Source organism: Coptis chinensis, chromosome 5 (assembly GCF_015680905.1).
Source record: "Coptis chinensis isolate HL-2020 chromosome 5, ASM1568090v1, whole genome shotgun sequence".
Taxonomy (NCBI): Eukaryota; Viridiplantae; Streptophyta; class Magnoliopsida; order Ranunculales; family Ranunculaceae; genus Coptis; species Coptis chinensis.
The window spans coordinates 15,559,083-15,581,066 of NC_141460.1; the positions used below are offsets into that span (position 1 = coordinate 15,559,083).

Below are 21,984 nucleotides of genomic sequence, written 5' to 3' on the forward strand. Positions count from 1 at the left end.
TTTACCATCCAGCAGGATGTGAAGTTCTGGCGTCCTCTTGAAGGAAATTGTCTACCAAATTTCTACCCATTCTTCTTCTCCAGGTTTCCTCAAATGTTTCTTCATATTTTCATCCTTCGGGTAACAAACGAACATGCCTCGGTATCGAGTGGGGGCCTTCCATTGCGAAAACCTCAATGAACGAATGATTCTGTTTTGCGGGCATAGAATCTACCTTGACCCATCATGAAAAGTAGCTGCAAACCTGTGGGAAATGTGTCTTCATGATTAAACAAGCGGTGACCGTAAAAGTATATACTTGATCCCGAAAAGTCGCGAGCTCATTTCAGTTGGAGATAACACAACCTAAGATGTTAAATAATGTATGACCTTGAGCCATTGCACCGAATATGGCCTATGACGCGGCCTCATTGGCGATAGAAAAATGCCAATCTCCCAATAATGTTCGAGAGTACAAATAACATCGCAGTCCCCATGTTCATGGTCATGCTTGCTAATGGAATGGTGATGTCGCGCCATGGCACATGGCCATTTCCTTCTCGTTTAATCTCAAGACCATCACCATAAGAGTTGCAAAATGCTTGGCACTGAAAGGAACGGTAAGAATTATGATAGATGTAATGCCATGATGCAGCAGGTTCGTGGTATGGAAGATCCAAAGTTAGGGCAAGTTGTTGTTCAGAAAAGATGTGAGGTGTGTCACCAACTAGGATTGTGAACCCGTGTAAGTAGAAACCATGCACATGGTTGAATGCTGGTGTGTCTTCCATATTAGCATAAAAGTATGCAGCCAAACTCGGAGAATAAGTTTGGTCAGGTTGAAAAATTAGGGAAGACCATCCGATGTTTGTAATGTAGTCACGGAAGAGATGGCCATAGGTATTAGAATCCATCATAGGATCGAAAGGATTGCTTTCGGGAATGAGTTTGGGAGATACCATGTTTGATGAAGATGCAATTGATGAAGATGCCATAGTGGATGAAGTAAAGAAATAGGTAACGACAAAGGCAAACTGGATGGATAAATGAGTATGTAAGATAATAGACCCTCTTGTAAGCACATGTTAAATTATATTAGTCACAATGCAAATGATGACAATCCTATTAAGCATTTCATACAAAAGAAAACATAAAGATAAGACAAAATTGATAATATAACGAAAAATGTAATAATATATACGAGTATTTATTTATTGACTTAGTAATATTAGAAAATTTTGGATTGTTATGTTGATCTTGGAGACGATATCGCGCACCGTGATCGCTTAGTTCTTCCATTTGTTGGCCGAAATGCATCCGAATGTCCCTTGGGCAGAGAGTACGAGTTTGATTTTCCATTAGGAGAGCGTGATTTTGCAAGGACTGAGAATGATTTTCCAAGATCTCCTCCTGTTCAACATCATGCATTGCTTGACGTTCTTGGAAATCCTTAAGAGTTGTGATGATGATATTCAGACGAGCGTGTAGTTCCCTCAAACCATGATGAAGAAGTTGAATGCCTTCCATGGGATTAATAATGTTCAGCATGGCATTTTCATCAAATAAATGGTTAGAATTTGAGCTTGGGTCGTTCTGTTCATCTATCATCAGGAGTCCAAAAACCAACGGAATAGTCTGTTTGGAGTACTTTTATATGTGCTCTTTGAAGGGTGTCTCCGAGAAATTATTGGATAACCCCAACGATCATAATCTAGCGTGACTAAAGTGGGTAGGGTGCTGACCTTCTTATTTTTCTTGGTGATTATGTTCCGAGGGTGTTGGATTTGACAAAAGTCATCTCTTTGAGTCCGCAAAATCCAAAGTAGGTGAAGTTGAGGCTTTGTGACTTCTGATTGGTGTGATGTACCTACCACATTATGTCCCAACCAGTGGAGCACAACACGTTGATTCTGTTTCAAAGAGCATTGAAGAACAATGTGATGTGTATTTCCGACGTCGTCATGAGATACGGTAGCTCGTAGTAAAGATTTGGCAGAATCAAATGATGACTTTTGAAAAAGGGACTCCTGGGTATTCATTGGGATTTGAAGTATGTCGGAGATCATTTCCTTATAGTCAATTTCGATCGTCGTCCATAGGTATTGAAGTAGAATTTTCCATTTTCAGATCCGCTAAATTGGTAGAACATCAAAACCAATTCTCGAAATAACCAAAATGATGATATAGAAGAGGCCCATCCGCTCCGATATGATTTCGGTGTCAAAATAAGGAGAAAACCGGCCATCTTCGAAAGTTTTCAGGTAGTCTTTCTCAGCCGTTATTTTTCTTGGTTGATCCATTGGTAGTATTACTGAGGGAAGGATAGTGAAAATTGTTTGTATAAGAATGGCTGAAAAAGACGAGATTTATAGCCAATCTATGAGTTTGTACCAATTTGGATTCCAAGTGTAGAATGACCCATGTGATTATGAACAGCATCAATGGGGATCCATAGTAAGTCTTGTCATGTCAGATTTCCAAAGACAATTAATGAGATGGTTCAATGTTAGAAAATACGGAGGAAAGTTTTACAGGGTAGTTGGACTTACACGTAATTTCAGAAATGATGATCATAACTCAGTAATAGAATATGGATAGAATAATCGAGCTGCATGTGTGACAAGTGTTATGCGTACCTTGTAGCGTGTGCGATCTTCTCTGAACACCATGTATATCAATTAATTATTTTGGTAAGTTTGGGATGGTGTTTCTTTATTATGTTTTTATTTTTTTATTTATTTTTTATTATTTATTTTTTTTTATTATTTTTATTTTTTTTAGAGTAAAAGACAACTAATATACATAAATATTTAATACTAAACTTCTCCATTTAATACGTAACCCGTACAAATGTGTGAGAATTATTTAACACACCATACTAATATACAAAACGACAGACGGAAAGAGAGATAGTTACATAGATCTAGATGTTCTGGATCATGTTATGCATGAGTGACAACAGAACAATGATAAACACTATTATCACGAATATTGTAATAGCCCATTCGTGTTGCTCGTTTTCCCATCGCTCTATTTGATTCATTATGCTCAAGAAATTGAGAATTTGTGAAGAGGGAGAGAAGGGAATGAGTGAAAGTGGAAAAGGAGAGTTGTATTTATAACTTGATTTCTGACTGTTGGGCATCTGACCTTTTGGATCAGTCCGTTTGGTTCTGACCGTTGGGCTTTGAGAGTAGGCCCAATGCATCAAGGGACAAACTAATATAGTAGGAATTACAATAATTGCATAACATAAATAATTTCTCATTCAAATCGTCTGGAGATACAAAATTATGAGAAATCAACCGATATATAATGTTTTTATCACAAGAAAACTAAAAATGCAATGCATAAGGGAAATAAATAGCTACTGGGAATCCTCCGGGTTAGCGTAAGATGAACCCGGTTTCTACGTCCGGGCCAATTTAATTTAACTTCCGGCGAACCAATGACTAGTCCTAATGGGCCTGTGGCCTAGAAAGAAAGCAATTGATCTTGGAATTGCAGCTGATTTGCCATCATCATTCTCTGAAACGGCCTTGGCGATTAGCATTTCTTCTTTGGAAGTCATTTTGGGAAGTAAGCATCTCTTCCCCGACGAAGAAACATCCTGCGCGATACTAGTGTTCATGTGTCTCAAGGCTTCCATAGGAGTGTTGATTCGGTGCATGGTAGCCTCATTAAAACAGTCGGGTGGTGAAGGGGAAGAGGAGGTACGCGTTATCACGCTCAATGTCATCTCTAGCTACCGGGTCCCAAGTGGTCCGAACACACAAGTCTCAAAATTCTGAAATTCTCAAAAGACCTTGTTGGAATGAAAGGAGTAGCGGATTGGAACCCTAAGTTAAGCATAAGCCGAGTAACAACAAGTACAAGAAAGAGGAGCTGACCTGTTTTTGACGCTGGTCGTAAAGAATATGGCCCAGAAAATGGACCATACGAAAGTTATTCTTCTTCTCTGGAGGATCCACAGCAGGTGCAAGAATGTCTTGTTCACGTCAGACGTCTTTGAAGTTCCAATGACGTTGCAAGCTAGCCATTGAGTGACGGCTAGTTGGTTTCGTCTGAGCGAGTGCTGGTACACGCAGTTCGAGCCATCATTGTACTCTCCCTCGAGAAGCGTGTCAAACATTAAGTCCCTCGTAGTCGGATATTCAGACAACAACAGAGTCGGACTATCAAAGTTTATTGGAATTTGTGCTGTATTCGATATTAACTCCAGCATGAGTTCACGTTCCAACCCATCCGCCGTAATCCAAAATTCATCACCCCGGAAACCTCCATTTGTTGTAAAATTTCAACACTAAATCTTCGGAATACTGGGCTGGAATTCGATGCAATAGATATTCCCACTCTCTACTAGCAATTTCCTCATCGAAAAATGGATGGAACATCCCGGAATTGTAGAGATTTTCGAAATTCTTCTCAACTGTGATTCTCCTTCGTGTTGCCATAGAGCGGTCTAGATGATTTTCTGAGGGTGGAAATCGCTAGGATTGTTGGAGGAGATGGTGCTGGAGGAAGGAGTTTCAATTTGGTGGAGTTTGGCCCGCGTGCGCGGGTTGAATTCACGTCTGTCGAGTCACGTGCGCGAGGGGAGTGTGAGGGAGACCAAGATCCGGATTTTTAGGGGGAAGAAATGAGAGGGGTGGATGCGTGGGTGCCCCGCGTGTGGGTCTTTGTAGCCGGGTCCGTGAATTTGGGTTAGGTCCAATTTTTTTGCCCAAGCCCAAATAATTTCCAGAAATTCCCCTTATGTCCCGAATTGTTTCGAAATTTCAAACTTGAAATTTCAATTCGTTTTAACTCCAAATTGAACCAATGAGATATCAAAACGATCGGCATTAAAAATTCCATCCACTGGAATATGACATAATCACATTCAAACTCAATTTTTTTTTTTTTTTGGTTTTTATTTATTTACACTTTTATATACAAATGTATAAGACGAAAGGAATGTGTCAACAACACCTAAGTCCAAATAAAACAACACATCACAACAAATTAACTTCGAGGCAACTTTCATGTCGGCTCGCGAACCCAATCCAAAATTGACGGGCTTAACCTTTATGTTTTGGGGCCTAGGGTTCGGGGGCGGTACCATCCCCGACCAATGTGCAATGGTCTAATAATAATATTACCCTTAGTACATATGGTATAGCCTCAAACCGCCCCTTGATCTGATCCACATAGAAAACCGATCGGGGTTGGCCTGGTGGAATCCATTGCCCGCACGAACTAGGAAATGTCCGATGTTGCATATCACGACTCTCTTTGGGCACCATACTTGGTGCTAAGGGAAAAACGATTATATACATGTTGAGTCTTTTTACGTCAGATCCTCAAGACGAATGTGAGTCTTTTAATGTCAGATCCTCAAGACAAATGTGAGTCTTTTAACGTTAGATCCTCAAGACGAATCCCAACCTGTGGGAACAACGGGACAACGACGAAGTTTATCCTACTGAGTTGGTGTCAGACAATAATATACCTTATACCGGCTCATCTCGGATAGAAGATCAAGACCTGGACAGAAGCGTTGTTGACAATTCATACACCACCCCATCCGTCGCGTACGTCGCTTTCAAGCAAAAGTACTACGACCATTACCAATTCGAGATGGGTGAGATTTACACCAAATAATGAGTTGGAGTTCGCGAGGAAGAGAATAGAAAAGGGAGGAGAAAGAAGGAAGTGAGGTTTTTGGTACCCATTGCTTTCCAGGAGGCACGTATGCTCGATTATCAGAAGACATTTATACTCAGTTCTGAAGTAGAGTTTTTGTGGACTATGGTTCCAGCGCTTGCAACCACACACTCTAGAGATTTTAAGAAAAAAAAAATAGAAGAGGGCCCGGCTACCCAAATGGCGTACTTTCTCTGTTTAAACACATGGAAAGAAGTACATCATCGAATCTATTAGTCTATGTAGACTGGATCATTGAGAAGAGTCTTTTCGACATCTGGAGAGCGCAACTCATGATAATGTTTAAGGCGTTGGCCATTTACTTGAAATTCGTTGTCATCATTTACGTTTATCAAAGAAATAGCCCCATAAGGGGTGACAGCAGAGACGGTGAAAGGACCAGACCATCGAGTTTTTAATTTTCCTGGAAAAATGTGTAATCTTGAGTTGTACAACAAAACTTTTTGACCCACTTTGAATTCTTTTCTCAATATGTGCTTGTCATGCACTCTTTTCATGTTGGCTTTATAGGATTTCGAGAGATCATAGGCATCACTCCGAATTTCCTCAAGCTCATTTAACTACAATTTTCTCTTCGCGCCTGCCGCGTTAGTATTATAATTGAGGCTTTTGATGGCCCATAGAGCACGGTGCTCAAGTTCAACCGGCAGATGACAAGGTTTTCCAAATACGAGGCGATAAGGAGACATCCCTATAGGTGTCTTAAAAGTTGTTCTATATGCCCACAATGCATCAGATAATCGTAGAGACCAGTCTTTTCTAGATAGATTGACAGTTTTTTCCAAAATGGATTTGATCTCTCTATTAGAGACTTCTACTTGACCACTGGTTTGAGGATGATACGGAGTTGCCACTTTGTGCGTGACTCCAAATTTCTTTACTAATGATTCAAAAATTTTATTGCAAAAATGTTTTCCCCCATCACTAATTATAGCTTTTGGAACACCAAATCGAGAAAAATTTTTTTTTTAACAACAAAACGATTGTTTTATGATCATTAGCACGACATGCCAATGCCTCAATCCATTTTGATGCATAGTCAACTGCTACTAGAATGTATAGGAAGCCATGTGAATTTGGAAATGGACCCATGAAGTCGATGCCCCATACATCAAAGATTTCCACAATTAAAATGGGATTTAAGGGGCATCATATTGCGTTGAGTAATCGTCCTAGTCTGCTGGCAAATGATTGTATGCTTTGCAATGCTCATGCGCATCTTTAAACAGTGTTGGCCAATAGAATCCACATTGTAGGACCTTGGCCGCAGTTTTCTTACCACTAAAATGACCACCACAAGATTGTTCATGACAGAAGAATAACACATCATTGTGTTCCCAACAGGGATGCAACGGCGGATTAGTTGGTCGGAACAATACTTGAAGAGGTAGGGATCATCCCAGAAATAAAATTTCACAGTGGATAAGAACTTTTTACGGTCATTACGAGACCAAGATGAAGGGACTTCTTCGGTAACTAAGTAATTTACTATGTCAGCATACCAAGGGGACGAAAAAATAGAGTACAAATGTTCATCTGGAAAAGAATCACAGATAGGTTCGGTATCAGTATCAACATCACTGACAAGTCGTGATAAATGGTCCGTAACCACATTTTCGCAACCTTTTTTATCTCTAATTTCTAGAGTAAACTCTTGCAAAAGGAGAATCCATCGGATCAACCTTTGTTTTGCATCTTTTTTCGCTAATAGATAACGAAGTGCCACATGGTCAGTGTAGACAATAGTTGGAGAACCCACTAGGTAAGGACGAAACTTATCCAAAGTATATACAATGGCGAGAAACTCTTTCTCAGTGGTGGTATAGTTACGTTGAGCTTCATTAAGGGTTTTACTCGCATAGTAAATGACAACTGGCTTATCTTCTCGGTGTTGCCCTAGTACAACTCCAATAGCATAGTTGCTCGCGTCACATATTAATTCAAAAGGTTTAGACCAATCAGGTGGTTGAATTATAGGAGCGGTAGTTAGTACGGTTTTTAAAATCTCAAAGGCTTGTTTGCAATTGAAACTGAAATAAAAAACGACATCTTTAAGCAAGAGATTAGTTAAAGGTCGAGCAACCTTTGAGAAATCTTGAATAAATCTCCTATGGAAACCTGCGTGTCCTAAAAATGCGCGAATGTCTCGAACTATTTTTGGTATAGGAAGTGAAACAATTTTTTCTATCTTAGCTTTGTCGACTTCGATTCCGTCCTTTGAAACGATATGGCCTAAAACTATTCCTTTTGTAACCATGAAATGACATTTTTCCCAATTAAGAACAAGGTTTTTCTCTTCATAACGTGTAAAGACTTTTTCAAGTTTTGATAGACAACTATCGAAAGAATCTCCATATATGGAGAAGTCGTCCATGAACACTTCCATAAAACGTTCAACCATATCACTGAAAATGTGAAGCATGCAACATTAGAAAGTACCAGGTGCATTGCAAAGGCCGAAAGGCATTCATTTATATGCAAATGTACAAAATGGACAGGTGAACGTGGTCTTTTCTTGATCAGCAGGGTCTATGACTATCTGAAAATAACCTGAATAACCATCAAGAAAACAGTAATATGCATGACCGGTTAAGCGTTTGAGCATCTGATCGATGAATGGAAGTGGAAAGTGATCCTTATGAGTGACGGCATTAAGTTTGCGATAGTCAATGCATATTTGCCATTTCACTGGGATACGAGCCGAAATGCATTCATCTTTATCATTTCGCGCACAAACCAATGCCGATTTCTTGGGAACAACGTGTATTGGACTCACCCAAACACTATCAGAGATAGAGTAAATAATACCCGCATCGAGTAATTTTAAAACTTCACCTCGTATCACATCTTTCATGGTAGGGTTTAGGCGACGCCGCCGCGGTTCACGCCGACGCGCCTTAGCATTTTCTTCAAGGTGTATCGCGATGGGTGCACCGCAAGTGGGTTCAATGCCTTTAATGTCATCGAGGGACCATCCAATAGCGTAATGATGTTGTTGAATGACATTAATTAAACGAGCTTCCCCGATCGTCGCTTAATTGTGAAGAAATGATAACCGGGTGACAACCATTTGGATCAAGTTATGCGTATTTTAATTTCGAAGGAAGAGGTTTTAAATCGGGGGGTGGAGTGGGTATTAAAGATTCTTGAGGAAAGTCATCATCCATGCAAGAAAAGCAGATTGATGTTCATCCAAGTTACTAGACATCACGGTCGTAGGTCAAATAATGGGTATTGACTCTAATAACTCATTTACTTCTTGTGTATAATCATCGCCCTCAAACTTCGGATTTGCTAAAGGAAAGAAATTGGTACACTTCATCTTCGGAAACGAGTTTGTTAAATACTCTTGTGGAATCTTTGTCAACCCCCGCTCACCTCACCATCAATGTCGCTCGAATTTGTTTCATCAACTTGAACACATTTACCTATACCGATAGATTTCCGAAGGACATGGTCATTGAACTATCCCTACAGTTAATAAGAGCATTAGCAGTTGCTAGGAACGGACGTCCTAAGATGATAGGAATGAAATCACATGCAACTTCTGTATCCAAAATAACAAAGTCTACAGGATAGAAAAAGTCTTGGACTTTTACAAGGACGTTTTCCACAATTCCTTTTGGATACTTAATGGAACGATCGGCTAACTGTAGAGTCATTGTGGTAGGTTTTAGCTCATGAAGACCTAGTTGTTTAAATAAGTAATACAGAAGTTAGTTCACACTAGCTCCTAGGTCTAGTAGCGCAGTAGCCGTATATTTGTCAACTAAAGTGCATGGAACCGTTGGTCTACCAGGGTCTTTGTATTTGACTATACTATTGTTCTGTGATGGATGGAAACTGTTCGTGAGGAACGCTTGTTGATGAACATTAGTTCTCCTTTTTGTGGTGCACATATCCTTCAAAAATTTTGCATGTTTTGGTAATAGTTTTAAAGCATCGAGAAAAGGTAAGTTAATCGTCAAAATTTTAAAAGTCTCTCGAATTTCAGCAAAATTCTCATCAGGTTTATTCTTTGTCAAGCGTGCAGGAAACGGTGCCTTAGGGCGGAATTTGGAAAAGGGGTCTTCTTGCTTATTTCCTAAATTCTGAGATGTTGACTTTGTTTGATCTGGTGAATCGTTTGTAGGTTCATTATTAGAAATAGATTCATTGGAACCTTCGGATTCCTTTGGTTGATCATCTGGCATACGTATTTGATTGTCTAATGTTTTTCCAGATCGTAGAGTAGTGATTGCATGCACCTCACCTTGATTGGAGGTGCTTGTACCAGGTGCATTAGTAAGTTCAAAGGCTGTGTTTGCTGGTTTAGGGTTTGGAACTGCTTGTCCAGGAAACACGCCTTTCTGACTCTTTTCTTGCACCAATTGTTGAAGTGATTGTTGGATAGACGTTAAAATTTGAGACTGTTGGTTCATATAAGCTAAAAAAGTCTCGTTTGTCCTATCCAAACGGGTTCTTGCGCAGTTGTGCAAATGTAGTAGTAGTTCACGATTATTCTTTGAGAAGTTGTTGATTATAGTTGGGATTTAGATTAGGAACAAGGCTCGCGGTTGGTTTGATAGTTAGCATTGGAATTATTTTGAAATTAACCTTGTTGGTATTGTTGATTATTTCCTTGGAGGTATGGAATAAAGTTGTTGGTTGGTCGAACAGGTGGATTAGCGAAACCGGAGGAGCCCCCATTTGTTAGTTATTTTGGCATGCGAAGTTTGGATGTTGTCTCCACGGTGCATTAGAATGTTGAAAGCACATGCCTCCTCCAACCGCTGAGAAGGGAGGCATATAACAAGGGACAATAAACATCAGGATGGTCAGGACTGAGACAAAGAACACATGGGGATGTGTCAACGTTCAGGACCTGTTTTGGTATTTGATCGTTTACTTGAACTGCAAGGGCATCTACTTTTTTAGTTAGGGATTCTATCAAATTTTTTAATTCGGGATCGGGTTTTACTTCAAAAATAGATGTGACTTTTGTAACATTGTCCTTTGATGACCTAGACGACTCAGTGTTACCCCAGTGTGTACTTTTTTTCGCTTGTTTTTTAAGAAAAGTATATGCTTCAGTAGCTCCTTTGTCCATGAAGCAACCGCCGTTCATTATATCGAGAGTTTCTTTTTGATGATCAGAAAGACCATTAAAGAATGAATGAACAAGGACATCTTTGTCCAGTTGGTGATGAGGACATTCTAACGTAAGATCAAGAAAAGCGACTCCATGCTTCCGTAAAAGGATTCATGAGGATTTTGACGAAAAAGAATTGAATTTTCAAGCATTTCGGTTGTTTTCTTCGAGAAAGTGTAAAACTGAAGCATGAAAGCTTTACCTAGTTTATTCCATGTGTCTATGGATTGTGGTCGCTGTTGTCCCGCTAGCCAAATTGGACGCTTTTCCGCTAAAAGTGAATGGAAACAAATGAAGCAAGAGTTGTTCCTTAGAGACGCTAGATGGTGAAATGTTGTTGCCACTTGTTGAAGCTTCACGAAGATGATTGTAAGGTTTTTCGTGCTCTAAACCATGATATATAGGTAACAAACTAAAAACGCGTTTGGTGGGATATGAAAAACACCGACAATGTCCTCAAGTTTGATCACGCAGGAAGAAGGTCCTTCCTCAGACAAATATAGAAGCCCCGAGGGCTTCTCACCATGGAGGATCGTCGGCCATAATGACAGAAGTTGATGGCGACGAAGGATCGTGATGAAGGTAATTAACAGAAGAAGAACAATTTTTAGGTGAGAACTTACGCAATTGCTTATCGTATTTTTTTCGATGATAGGTATGTTCAATTTCTTTAGTATAACCAGACCTTAATCTCATGCAAGCATAAAATTAGATCTAATTTACAGAAGGAATTTAGTAGTACTCGAATTTTATTATTATCTTAAGCATTAGAGTTGAACAACATAGGCCTAAGTTGCTTTGCTAACATAGCGCGAAGAAGCTAGGAATACGTGCATAAACCAACCAACCAGTCACAAGAGAGATATGAGGGAGGCTTTCCGTGCGAGCATGGTTCTAATTAAGTAACCTCAATCTTTCAAGTTTCCTAGACACCGTTGGAATATGATTAAGATTTATGGAAATAAAATTTATGCAAAGGCGGTATTGATTTTATTTTATTTTATTTTATTTTATTTTTTTTTTTTTTTTTTTTTTTTTAGATTTATGCAAGGGTTAAAATACAAACATACAAATACGATCTACTCATACAATACTAGGTGCAGTAGCATGTGAAGATACTCTACTCATATGTATAGCTATACGAATAGGCAAACTTGTGTCATCGATAAATACTTCCATACGTACAGACAAATATACATCAGCAATACGTATATGTATGCTAATTTGTAAATTGATATTACGTAAACATATATCAACAATAACAGGCAAATTTGAATCACTCATACGTATCTAAATACATTAGCATGCGAATATAGTATACAAACCCAGATAAATATGACAAAACTAAACATGCAAGGTATTATACATAAACTAAAATACGACTCTTGTATTGCATAATAATTTGATTTCGACAATACTCATTGAGATTGCGAGTGTCATATAGAGAGCATCTTCACCCCGTAGGGTTTAGAAACAACTTACCCAACTCAGATTTTAACCCTCGTTGGAATGTTCTTCTCTTTCTTGACAAAATCGACTTATTAGACAATACCGTAATGATAATGTGAAAATACTAAACATGCAATAATAGACACTTATACATATAAATATAGATAACCATGCAAAACAGTACCATTGGTATGTACATATACATTAATATGCAATTCATACCCACTTAATTGCATATAAATATTTACGGGTGTATTAACATGATTCATGCATATTTCTAGCTTAAGACGTAAATAATAATCCATAAACTAATTTATAATAACTACGTACATGGCATTCATGCAACAAAATAAAAAAAAAAAATAGTAAAACTTTGAAACCTGTAGCTTCCCGCTATTCCACCAAAAAAATTGAAAAATACGTTTCAATTCGTCGACGTGATTAAACCCAATAGAATAGTCGAATTTTCAGTTACAGGTCCAGAGATTGAGGCCTGGATATGGATCAAGATAGATCAGGGGATGCTGGAGGTAAATTATTAGCACCAACAGAACAAATACACCCGCGGACGCGGGTTAGATTAGCGGACGCGTGTCCAATACCGCGCACGCGTGTCGTTGATGTCACAATGAGTTCAACTTTTCAGAGAACTCTTATAATCGCCTGAAGTATACTTTCCCAGTCCTAACTTTTGGTACCTGGAAGTACAGCCAAAAATCCGTGAGCGAACAGGTTGTTTTCGAGACAAAATACGAAAATAACAAAAAAAAAAAAAAAAAAAAAAAAAAAGGAAGAAAGGAAGAGATTGTGGTTTCCCCCTTGATGCAACTTCCAATCTGTAGCACAAGTCCTATGCCTTTAGAACAGCAGCGGCGCCATTTTGATATTCACTTTCTCTACGTTAAAGATTGACTCTCTAATTTGGCGAAATAGCGAATTCAAAGTTTCCTTACTCACGATCTAGGACAACTACAATTTGGTTTTTACTCTTAGGGAACTAGTGAAGATAACTTTTGTTGTTGATTTTAATAAATTCATTTTCTTAGACTCATAGACAATTCCTAATAGAAGAAAACTTGATCCCTAACATGTATGGCTCATCTCTAAGCTCATACATGTTAGCAAGTGGAACCAAGCAATGAATTATCTCTAAGCTCATCACTTTGATTCCTAACTAGACACTGCACCAACTATCATTTTGTGATAGGATGTAGGTCTAGTTGTTCTTCCTAACCAACTTACCAAACCAACAACAAATATTTTCCCTCACATGAGTTGGATTAACTCCCCAAAAGGGAAGTTAGCTCATGATCCTTGGGATAAAGGATGGCAAGTTAGAAGTACAAAAAGAGAGAGAGAAAAAGGAAGAAGAAGACTTAACTATCTAAACTCACTTGATTTTTATTTATTTCTTAGAAGAAAACCAAAGTTTCCTCCATTAAAACTATTACAAGCTTTTCTTACAAAACTAAAAACTAAATAATAAAAATGGCTAAGGAACTAAAATAATACAAGGTAAGGAAAAAAAGTCAAGGGAGTAAATGGAGTGTCTCCCCCCCCCTCCCCCCTTGTTTTGTTTTCTTCTCCATATGAAAGACATCTCATTTCCTCCCATGTGAAACATCAAACCACATTTACTTTATTTTTATCCACCACATTAAAACAAAGTGACACCTTGCCTTTTTTTTACTATTAACACCTAATCTAATTAATTACATGCAAGGTGTCAACTTTGCACCAATAATTTGCCATTTTTGTCTTGACATGCTCCATGATTGATGACTCATCTAATTTTGTGGGCCCACATAGTGGGTCCTATGTGTAGTCCAGTGGCGGTCCGGTCTTTGAGCAATTTTACAACTTCCCCTTCTATCGTAGAGTTCATCGCCTACGATTGTCCGAAGCGACTCACTTGTCGATTCGAATCCCGGTTCAAGAGGTAAGAGCTTCGGAAGTTTGATGCTTCTGTACGGATTTGGAAGAATTCATATATATGTCGTTCCTCGTGCTTTATCGCAGGTTTAAACCATATTTCCATGTTTATTGCGAATACCTGCAAAAGTATGAAAACATATTTATTTCATGATTATTAAACACATAGTTAACCAAATTTATATGTCTCAACGGGGTTTCATAATACACTTTTGGGTGCTTATCAAATAACAAGAATAATCACTAAGTATGTAATCACCTCTCCAAAAACTTATTCTTTTTTTAACAAAACAACTATCTATTCACTTAGTAGATAATCATTTAGAGTAACAACACGACAATTCATCGTCACAAAACTTCCTCCAAAGATCAACCCAAGTACTCTTCCATACACTTAGAGGTGGTAGACATAAACCCTAACAACACCACTTTCACCACTCACAATACTAAAAAAACATCAAGGTCCATTTGCACACCTATATCTTTTAAAACTTTTCAGTTGTTTGGTATCCTCAAAAGGATAAGCAACCTCCATATATAGATGGCCAAATTTTATAAAAGACTCGTCACTTCTAAAAAGTTTAAAATTCATCTAATCCTTGAGTTTCAAGCCGTCTTGAACTGAGCCTTGCTTAATTGATATGAAAAATGAGTACGAAACTATTAGACCCTAATCTCATAATTATAATGACACAACCCAGTTACACAGTTATTAAAGAATGAAAGAACCTTTAGAAATTGATGCCTCTAAATATACGTTGTAGAGAAATGGAAAAGGGAGATACCTGGGGAGTGTGGATGCCATGGAAATATCATCTTTACTTGCAAATCCATTATACGTACAACGATGGAGATATTATGCAGCTAGGTTTTGAAAATGACAACTCTAAATCAAAATCTACACCCTTGGGAAAACAAATACAAAGAATATAAAAAGTGTAAGAAAATAGAAGAATAGAAATTGAAACCCAAATCCTTTTATTGAAAACTATCTAATACGTTGTAACTTTTCGCTGCAAGATGGTGTGTGGCAATCCATGATGTATTCTACTCAAATTTCACATAGCCCTAAGTCTATTTAGTGATTGATGAGAATTTTCGTTGGCTTTCTCAAGTTTTTGTAGGTTTTTCTTTTTTCAAGTTGTATGTCCGCACCAAAATTCTCTTTTGAGATTGTGTTTAGAAAATGACTGTGGTGATAAGAAGTAATATTGTGATCAATTTTTTATTTGCTATTTGAAATTTCATTTGATTTATTGATTTTCTTTCCATGTTTACACAATTCCACGATAGATAAAATTTTGAATTGTAATTTTGGAATAAATAAAAGAGAAACTAACAAATCTAGGGAGGTGTTTCTAATGTTCAAAACCTCTTTTTATTTGGGTCCTGTTATTGACAGACACACAATTGTGTTGGGCAGACCCTAACCCAAATTGGGGCCTACAATTGTTTTGGGCACTACATACCATATAGTACACCCCCACACCCAAAACCGATTTCTTAACAAAATTGGAAAAACCATAAAAACAAGTTAAACTAAAAAAAACCTATATTCGTCTCCTTCATTCAACCAATTAAAACTCTCCGATCGAATTCACCAGCATCTCTTCTTCTCTGATGATGATGATCAAGAGAAACCCATTCCTCTTAAAGAATCCGAACTGATACAAAACTTGATAAATTAGTTCCCCATCAATTGAACAAAAAAAAATGGTTAAATTGATTGTTGAGTATTGCAAGAAGCATGTTTTTAGTAGTAAAAAAAATGTGCTTGTGCTTCTTTTTCTTTTTCAAAATGTGAGGAAATGCCTAAAAAATGGGATGATGAGTTCATTATTGTTGATACCAATACCGATACACTTGGTGGAACCCAAATGCACAATTTGATCAAACAAGATACCCTCAATAAGAGCATACTAACGTGGGTAATATGAACAAAAGATTATTCATTGAAGATTTCATCTGTATGTATGAATTTTGTATTATGGATCTGGAATTCATTAGTTATGGTTTTGAAGATCTTTTGATGTAGACTTTAGTATTAACGGATAACTTGGATATCGTTGTAGATACTGGGTTGCTGGGTAATTTGGTGTTTTGAGGGATCTGAACTAAACAATCACATGATTATTAAAATTTAGTGTTTTTCGAGACTATTGACCTTTTTTTTGTTGAAAGTTCCAAATGCCCTAGTCATGTAGTTTGGTTTTGACTGCCACGGCCGAGCCTTGCTGTTTTATGTTGTTTCAAACGACATTATGGTATCAAACGAAAACTTTTCTTTTCAAACGGCTACCGTGAGCCGAACTAACACACACCGAACAGCATACATAGATCGTTTGAAGCATATTTTTCTGGAAGTCCAAAACGGCAAGTTCATGCCGTTTGGGTTGGTATACCACAGCCTAAAGAGGTCGTTTGAAGCATTTTTTTTTGGAGAAGTCCAAAATGGCGAGTTCAAAAATTTCCCCGTTTGAAACTTTTTTTTTTTGAGAAGTCCAAAACGACAAGTTCAAATTTTCAAAATTTGGATGTTTTAGAAAGATTTCAAACATTTATTAAAATTTTGAAAGTGGGGGTGTAAGGGTGTTTGCAAAAATAAAAGAAGTGGGGTTTTTTTAAGGGTAAGGGCAATAAGTGATAAATCTTTTGTTTTTTGGCCCTTAGCGGTGCCCTTTTATTTTACTTGTAACCGTGTAAACCGCCCTCATCACTTCCTTCTTTTTGGCCAAGCCTACAACACTACTTTCATTTTATTTTTATAGCTTTCAAGCCCTAACCTGAATAATCATGGATATGCAGCAGAGTGATTTCGATCGTCTTTTATTCTTCGAGCACGCTCGTAAACAAGCTGAGATGAACTACGCTAAGAATCCCCTAGACCCCGACGTATGTTTTTTTTTTTTTTTTTTTTAAAAATTCAATCTTTTTGTTTGTGTAAATTTATAAGTATTAAAAAGATTCAATCTTTTTGTAGAATTTGACGAGATGGGGAGGAGCACTTTTAGAATTATCACAGTTCCAGAATCCCCTGGAATCCAAGAAGATGATTGAAGGTTTAGTATTTACTTCTTTAGGCAATATTGAGTATGTTATTATGTGGCTATTCAAGCATATTGTTATAACTCGTATAGTGTGGGAGATCACTTAAGTACACTAGTTAATGGAAGGTCTTTATTTCCTTTAGACTAACAGTATTTTGTTTTACAGTGGAATAACCATAGTATTATCAACATTGTAGTCTAGCTGCTGGTAGAAGATGCTTAATAGCACTATGATGATTGCCTTCTTTAATTACACTAGAAACAGATTTTAAGAGGACTAATCCAGTTTTCAATGTTCAGTAAGAGATGGCTAACTTTATGCTAAGTGTGTTGCCTAGTGACCCTTTTTCTTTGAGAATGGGGGAATGCGTTGAGTTTACCCAATTTTAAAAGGAGACGGAGAAGTCAATTCAGCGTGAAAGCGGGTTTTCTTATGTGATATTGAGAGGGGGTTATTCTTTTCTTTGAAGGTCTAGAGTTTAATGGGGGAAAGTTTTGTATAAGCAAATGAAGAAGATGGTGGTTAATATACAAAACCTTATTATCTCATCCTTAAAGAATGATTTATCCCTTATAATCATGACTGTACCTTCATTTGGAGATTTTTTTTTATGGAGTTAGCAAGACTAACCCTTATAGATACAATAACATTTTTATTGGAAAAAGGATATGGATCTGGACAGATAGTGGGGAAGTTCAAGGAAACCCTTATTCAACTGGTTGTGCTTATCTCGTGCTTTAGAGGAGTGAATTTTGTTAACTTTGTGAATTGGTCCGCCTTGTAATTGTAAAAGATGCAATACTAAAATTTATGGGAAGAAACTGAACTTTTTTTTTATGAAAAAAAAAGAAATGAAATGTAGTGTAATATTTTCAGTTTGTGCATACCTAAAAACTAGCAAGTTTCACTCATGTTACGTGCAGCGTGTACACACCCATAGTTACTTTAACTGTTTTCTTTTGAACTGTAGATGCCATCTCAAAGCTGGAAGAGGCACTATTGCTGAATCCGAGAAAACCCGATACTCTATGGTGTGTGGGTAATGGCTACACCTCCCATGCATTCCTCACGCCCGAACAAGACAAAGCGAAAGTTTATTTTGACAAGGCCGCTGAATACTTCCAGCAAGCTGTAGATGAGGTACTTTTATTTCTTATAAGCCTCCTTGTCTGCGTAGATGTATTATGTATCCTTTCATGTAAGTAATTTTCTTTCTGCAACTTAATGGTAGTTTTGATTCAATGCAGGACCCTAGCAATGAGCTTTATCTTAAGTCTTTAGAAGTGGCGTCCAAGGTATTTTTCTTACTTTTAGTCTTTACAATTATTTTGTTAATGCTTTGTGTATTTTCGAATACATGGTCGATTACCTGTATAATTCCATGCCTTTGAAGATATGTCCAATAAAACTGAGAAAATTGGAAGATGTTGAAATAGGTTCAGGGCAGGGAGCCAATATTTTCCTTTAACATTCTTGTTGTTCCCATGGGTCAAGAATATTGCTCACCGTCGCATACTTTTCTTATCTAATGGCAGTTTCGGTAGGATACAAAATATCCATGTTACTCTTTGCATTATTTTGTCTTTATTTCACCATGCGAGGGCTCCTTAGGGCTGTCTCAATTAGTATATTAAGATATTTAAGAATATGAGATTTTGAACGATAATATAAATAAGTTTGTTCCGCTCATGTGCATCAGTAAAGCTTACTTCTTGAAAAAAAAGAAAAAGTACATGTACATGTAGTGGTTGATTAACAAGGTTTCTTATTTTGCCAAAAGAAAAATATTTGAAGTACAATTCAAGCATCTGAAAAAAAGCAATGACAAGAAGGAATAAATGCATAATGTGCACATTAATTGTTCACTTTTCACTCGGTTTCTCAGACAATTGATCACCTCGGTTTGTTTCATTAGAAGAAAGCAAATGAGGGTGATCTCTCTCTCTCACTTTTCCCTTAAATCTTTATTAATTTTTATTAAGTATGATCCTGAGTAAGGTATATTTACAAAATCAATATACAGCTACTGTAGCTGTTTACGAAATCAATAGTTGGTCATTTGCAAAATCAGGAGTCCAATTCCTCGCAGTGCCACATGCCCATAGTCTTACCCTATAATAGGTGCACGTTATTTTCTATCATTTTAATTTACTTTCAGTCTCCACAAGACATTACCCCACGTCTTGGCCAAATATTATTACTGGGTAGACTTCTTCTATGCTACTGATAAACAACCTTAGTATATATGCATTTTTACTTATATTTTAGAGATTAGTTCATTTGGCAGCACTGTAGGTAAATTGGCTTGAACAAAAAACATAGCTTTAGGACAGTGGTTAATGACCAGATCCCTTGGCAGGACAACACATCTCACTAAAGCCAAAAATGAAAGAAAAACAACCAAAAGAAATGGAGAAACTAACCAGACGTGGACAAATAGTTGGATGGACATAAGCACCATGTCAGCCGCTCACGCGGGTTGTTCAGTGAATCTGCATATTTAGAACACAGAGATGCATCTAGTTAAAAAGAAGATTATTACTGTCCTATAGTTATGCGACTAGTTCTTGGGGTCAAGACCTTACAAAGTGCCTTTTTGCAAATAACATAATTAAGAAACTAGCGCATTATGAAGTTGGTAACTATGTTAATAGATTATTTTCTTCGTACCTTTTTTTTATCTGATTTTCCTCGTCTTTTAGGGTAAAGAAGAAACCCTAGTTTGTAATCGTATGCAGAACGTGTTAGTGTGTCTGACATGGATATTTGAAGATTATGAAGTGTCCGTGTTAGTTAGACGATGACTTCTATGTCCTTGCCAAAAGGTGGCGTCAACACTTTCCCCCTACATGATGTCATCATCTTCCATCCTTTCTTGTTTTTGTTCTTCAAACCGTGGTATCTGATGGAAATCCATCAATTGTTTCATATGTTGAAACTAAAGGCTATTTGGTTTTGGAAACTTTACAAAAGATCAAGTGTGTTAACTGGGGTGTTTATCGTAACCTAATTTGTAGTAAAATTTGCCCACTCAGCCACTCTAGTCGGATTCCATATTTACATGTTTGGCCACGTGCATATTTTTTCTACGAAATTTGGCTAACATAGACCATTCTTATACACAAGTTTTAGTTATCTTATTTGGGTAGATCATATTGGATGATATATTCCGACTGTAATCTAAGTATTGTTAGACCACCACAGCAGCACGATTAGTTTGGCCAAAATTCTTGCACTTGGTGTATAGTTCTGTACCACTGGATTCTTCTAAAGTTAGTTAGTTGAACATTGGCCAAATTTTCTAATCAATTTACAGGCCTCTTCTTAAAATGGACCAGTTGTGGGGAAAACACAGTCAGTTAATACAGCTAAAACTTAACACTCTTTGATTGATCACTCTTTGGAAAAGAAATAATTACTCAAATAAGTAAGTCTGCCGTGCCCTTCTTGGCTGTCCTGTAGTTGACGTTAACTTTAATTTGCAGGCTCCTGAGCTGCATATGGAGATCCATAAGCATGGTGGACTTGCTCAGCAAATGGGGGGCGCTGGATCTTCTACATCGTCGAATACAAAGGTCAGTTAAAATTTAAAACTTGGAAAGTTTCATGTCTTTGCAGATACATGATGTGGTCCATTTCTACCTGAGTTCTTGAAATATACTGTTGGCAAAGCTCAAATATATTCTTAAAGAAACTGTATGTGAAGTCTAGGAAAATGAAGGAATAACACCAAAATAGGTACCAAATAATGTCTATAGTTTAATAAAAAAACCTTAGTAGTAAAAAGAAAAAGGCGAGTGTCTTCTTGAGTATATTCATATGCTTGTGCTACTTGTCTCATTGTCATTGGATACCCAACATGATTAAGTTACTTTGAGTCGTCTTAGTCGAATGCACTTTTTAAATGTCAACTATAATTTGGATGGCGCTTCCTGTGGGATTCATATAACTAACTATGGAACGTTGTTTGAGTTGGGTTTGTTAATTATTTCTATTTCAGGGTTCTAAGAAAAAGAAAAGTGGTGTTGATATGTATGATGTAGCTGGGTGGGCAATCCTTGTAGTCGGTATCTTTGTGTGGGTGGGAATGGCCAAGGCTAATGCTCCTCCAGCACCAAGATAAAGAATACCAGAGAGGCCAGTCTCTGTGCCAAGTTTAGTTTTCCGAATTTGGACACTTCTAGTTCTATGCAATTTTACATTTTATTGAGTTTTTTGAAGTTGAGATGTAAAACTGAGCAAAATATGTAGTCTTCAGTTATATGCTTATTTTGATTAGATTTTAGTTGCACCAGCTGAACATTTTTCATGGATGTTGGTTGGTAAGTCATTCGATGTTTATTCTTTTCTGAAGTAATCTGATTATTAGTACTTCAGGGTAAATCGAAAAATGACATTGTGTCTAGAAATATCTAAGGTGTTGGTGGCTTCGGTCAATCTACTTGGACCTTGTGTAATTTAAAAAGTCGATGACACAATAATCAAAGATAGCAACTCAATTTTTTTGGTTTATTGGCCCCATTTTTCTGTTTAATTTTCTATTTATAATCAAATAGTCGATTGGTTGTTATATGGTGAGTTGCTTTTTGCTAGAAGACAATGTCATTTCTTGCTCTCCAAGTCTCCAGACGGACCAAATGTTGGCATCCGGAAGTACCACCACATGTTCTTACCCACTGAACCACTGCAAGACTGCATACGGCATACCAGTGAAGAGTTCAATTGTAGTGGTTCTGAGA

The 21,984-nt window shown here is 37.4% G+C and overlaps 1 protein-coding gene across 1 annotated transcript; it reads left to right on the forward strand.

The window, feature by feature from the left end:
* Positions 1-16,768: 16,768 nt before the first annotated feature.
* On the forward strand, positions 16,769-21,757 carry LOC147496857 (mitochondrial import receptor subunit TOM20-like). Its single transcript, XM_086559702.1, has 6 exons — positions 16,769-17,089; positions 17,178-17,256; positions 18,216-18,385; positions 18,493-18,540; positions 20,731-20,820; positions 21,246-21,757. The coding sequence occupies exons 1-6, from the start codon at positions 16,991-16,993 to the stop codon at positions 21,366-21,368; spliced, it is 609 nt and encodes a 202-aa protein (XP_086415828.1). The 5' UTR covers positions 16,769-16,990; the 3' UTR covers positions 21,369-21,757.
* Positions 21,758-21,984: the final 227 nt, after the last annotated feature.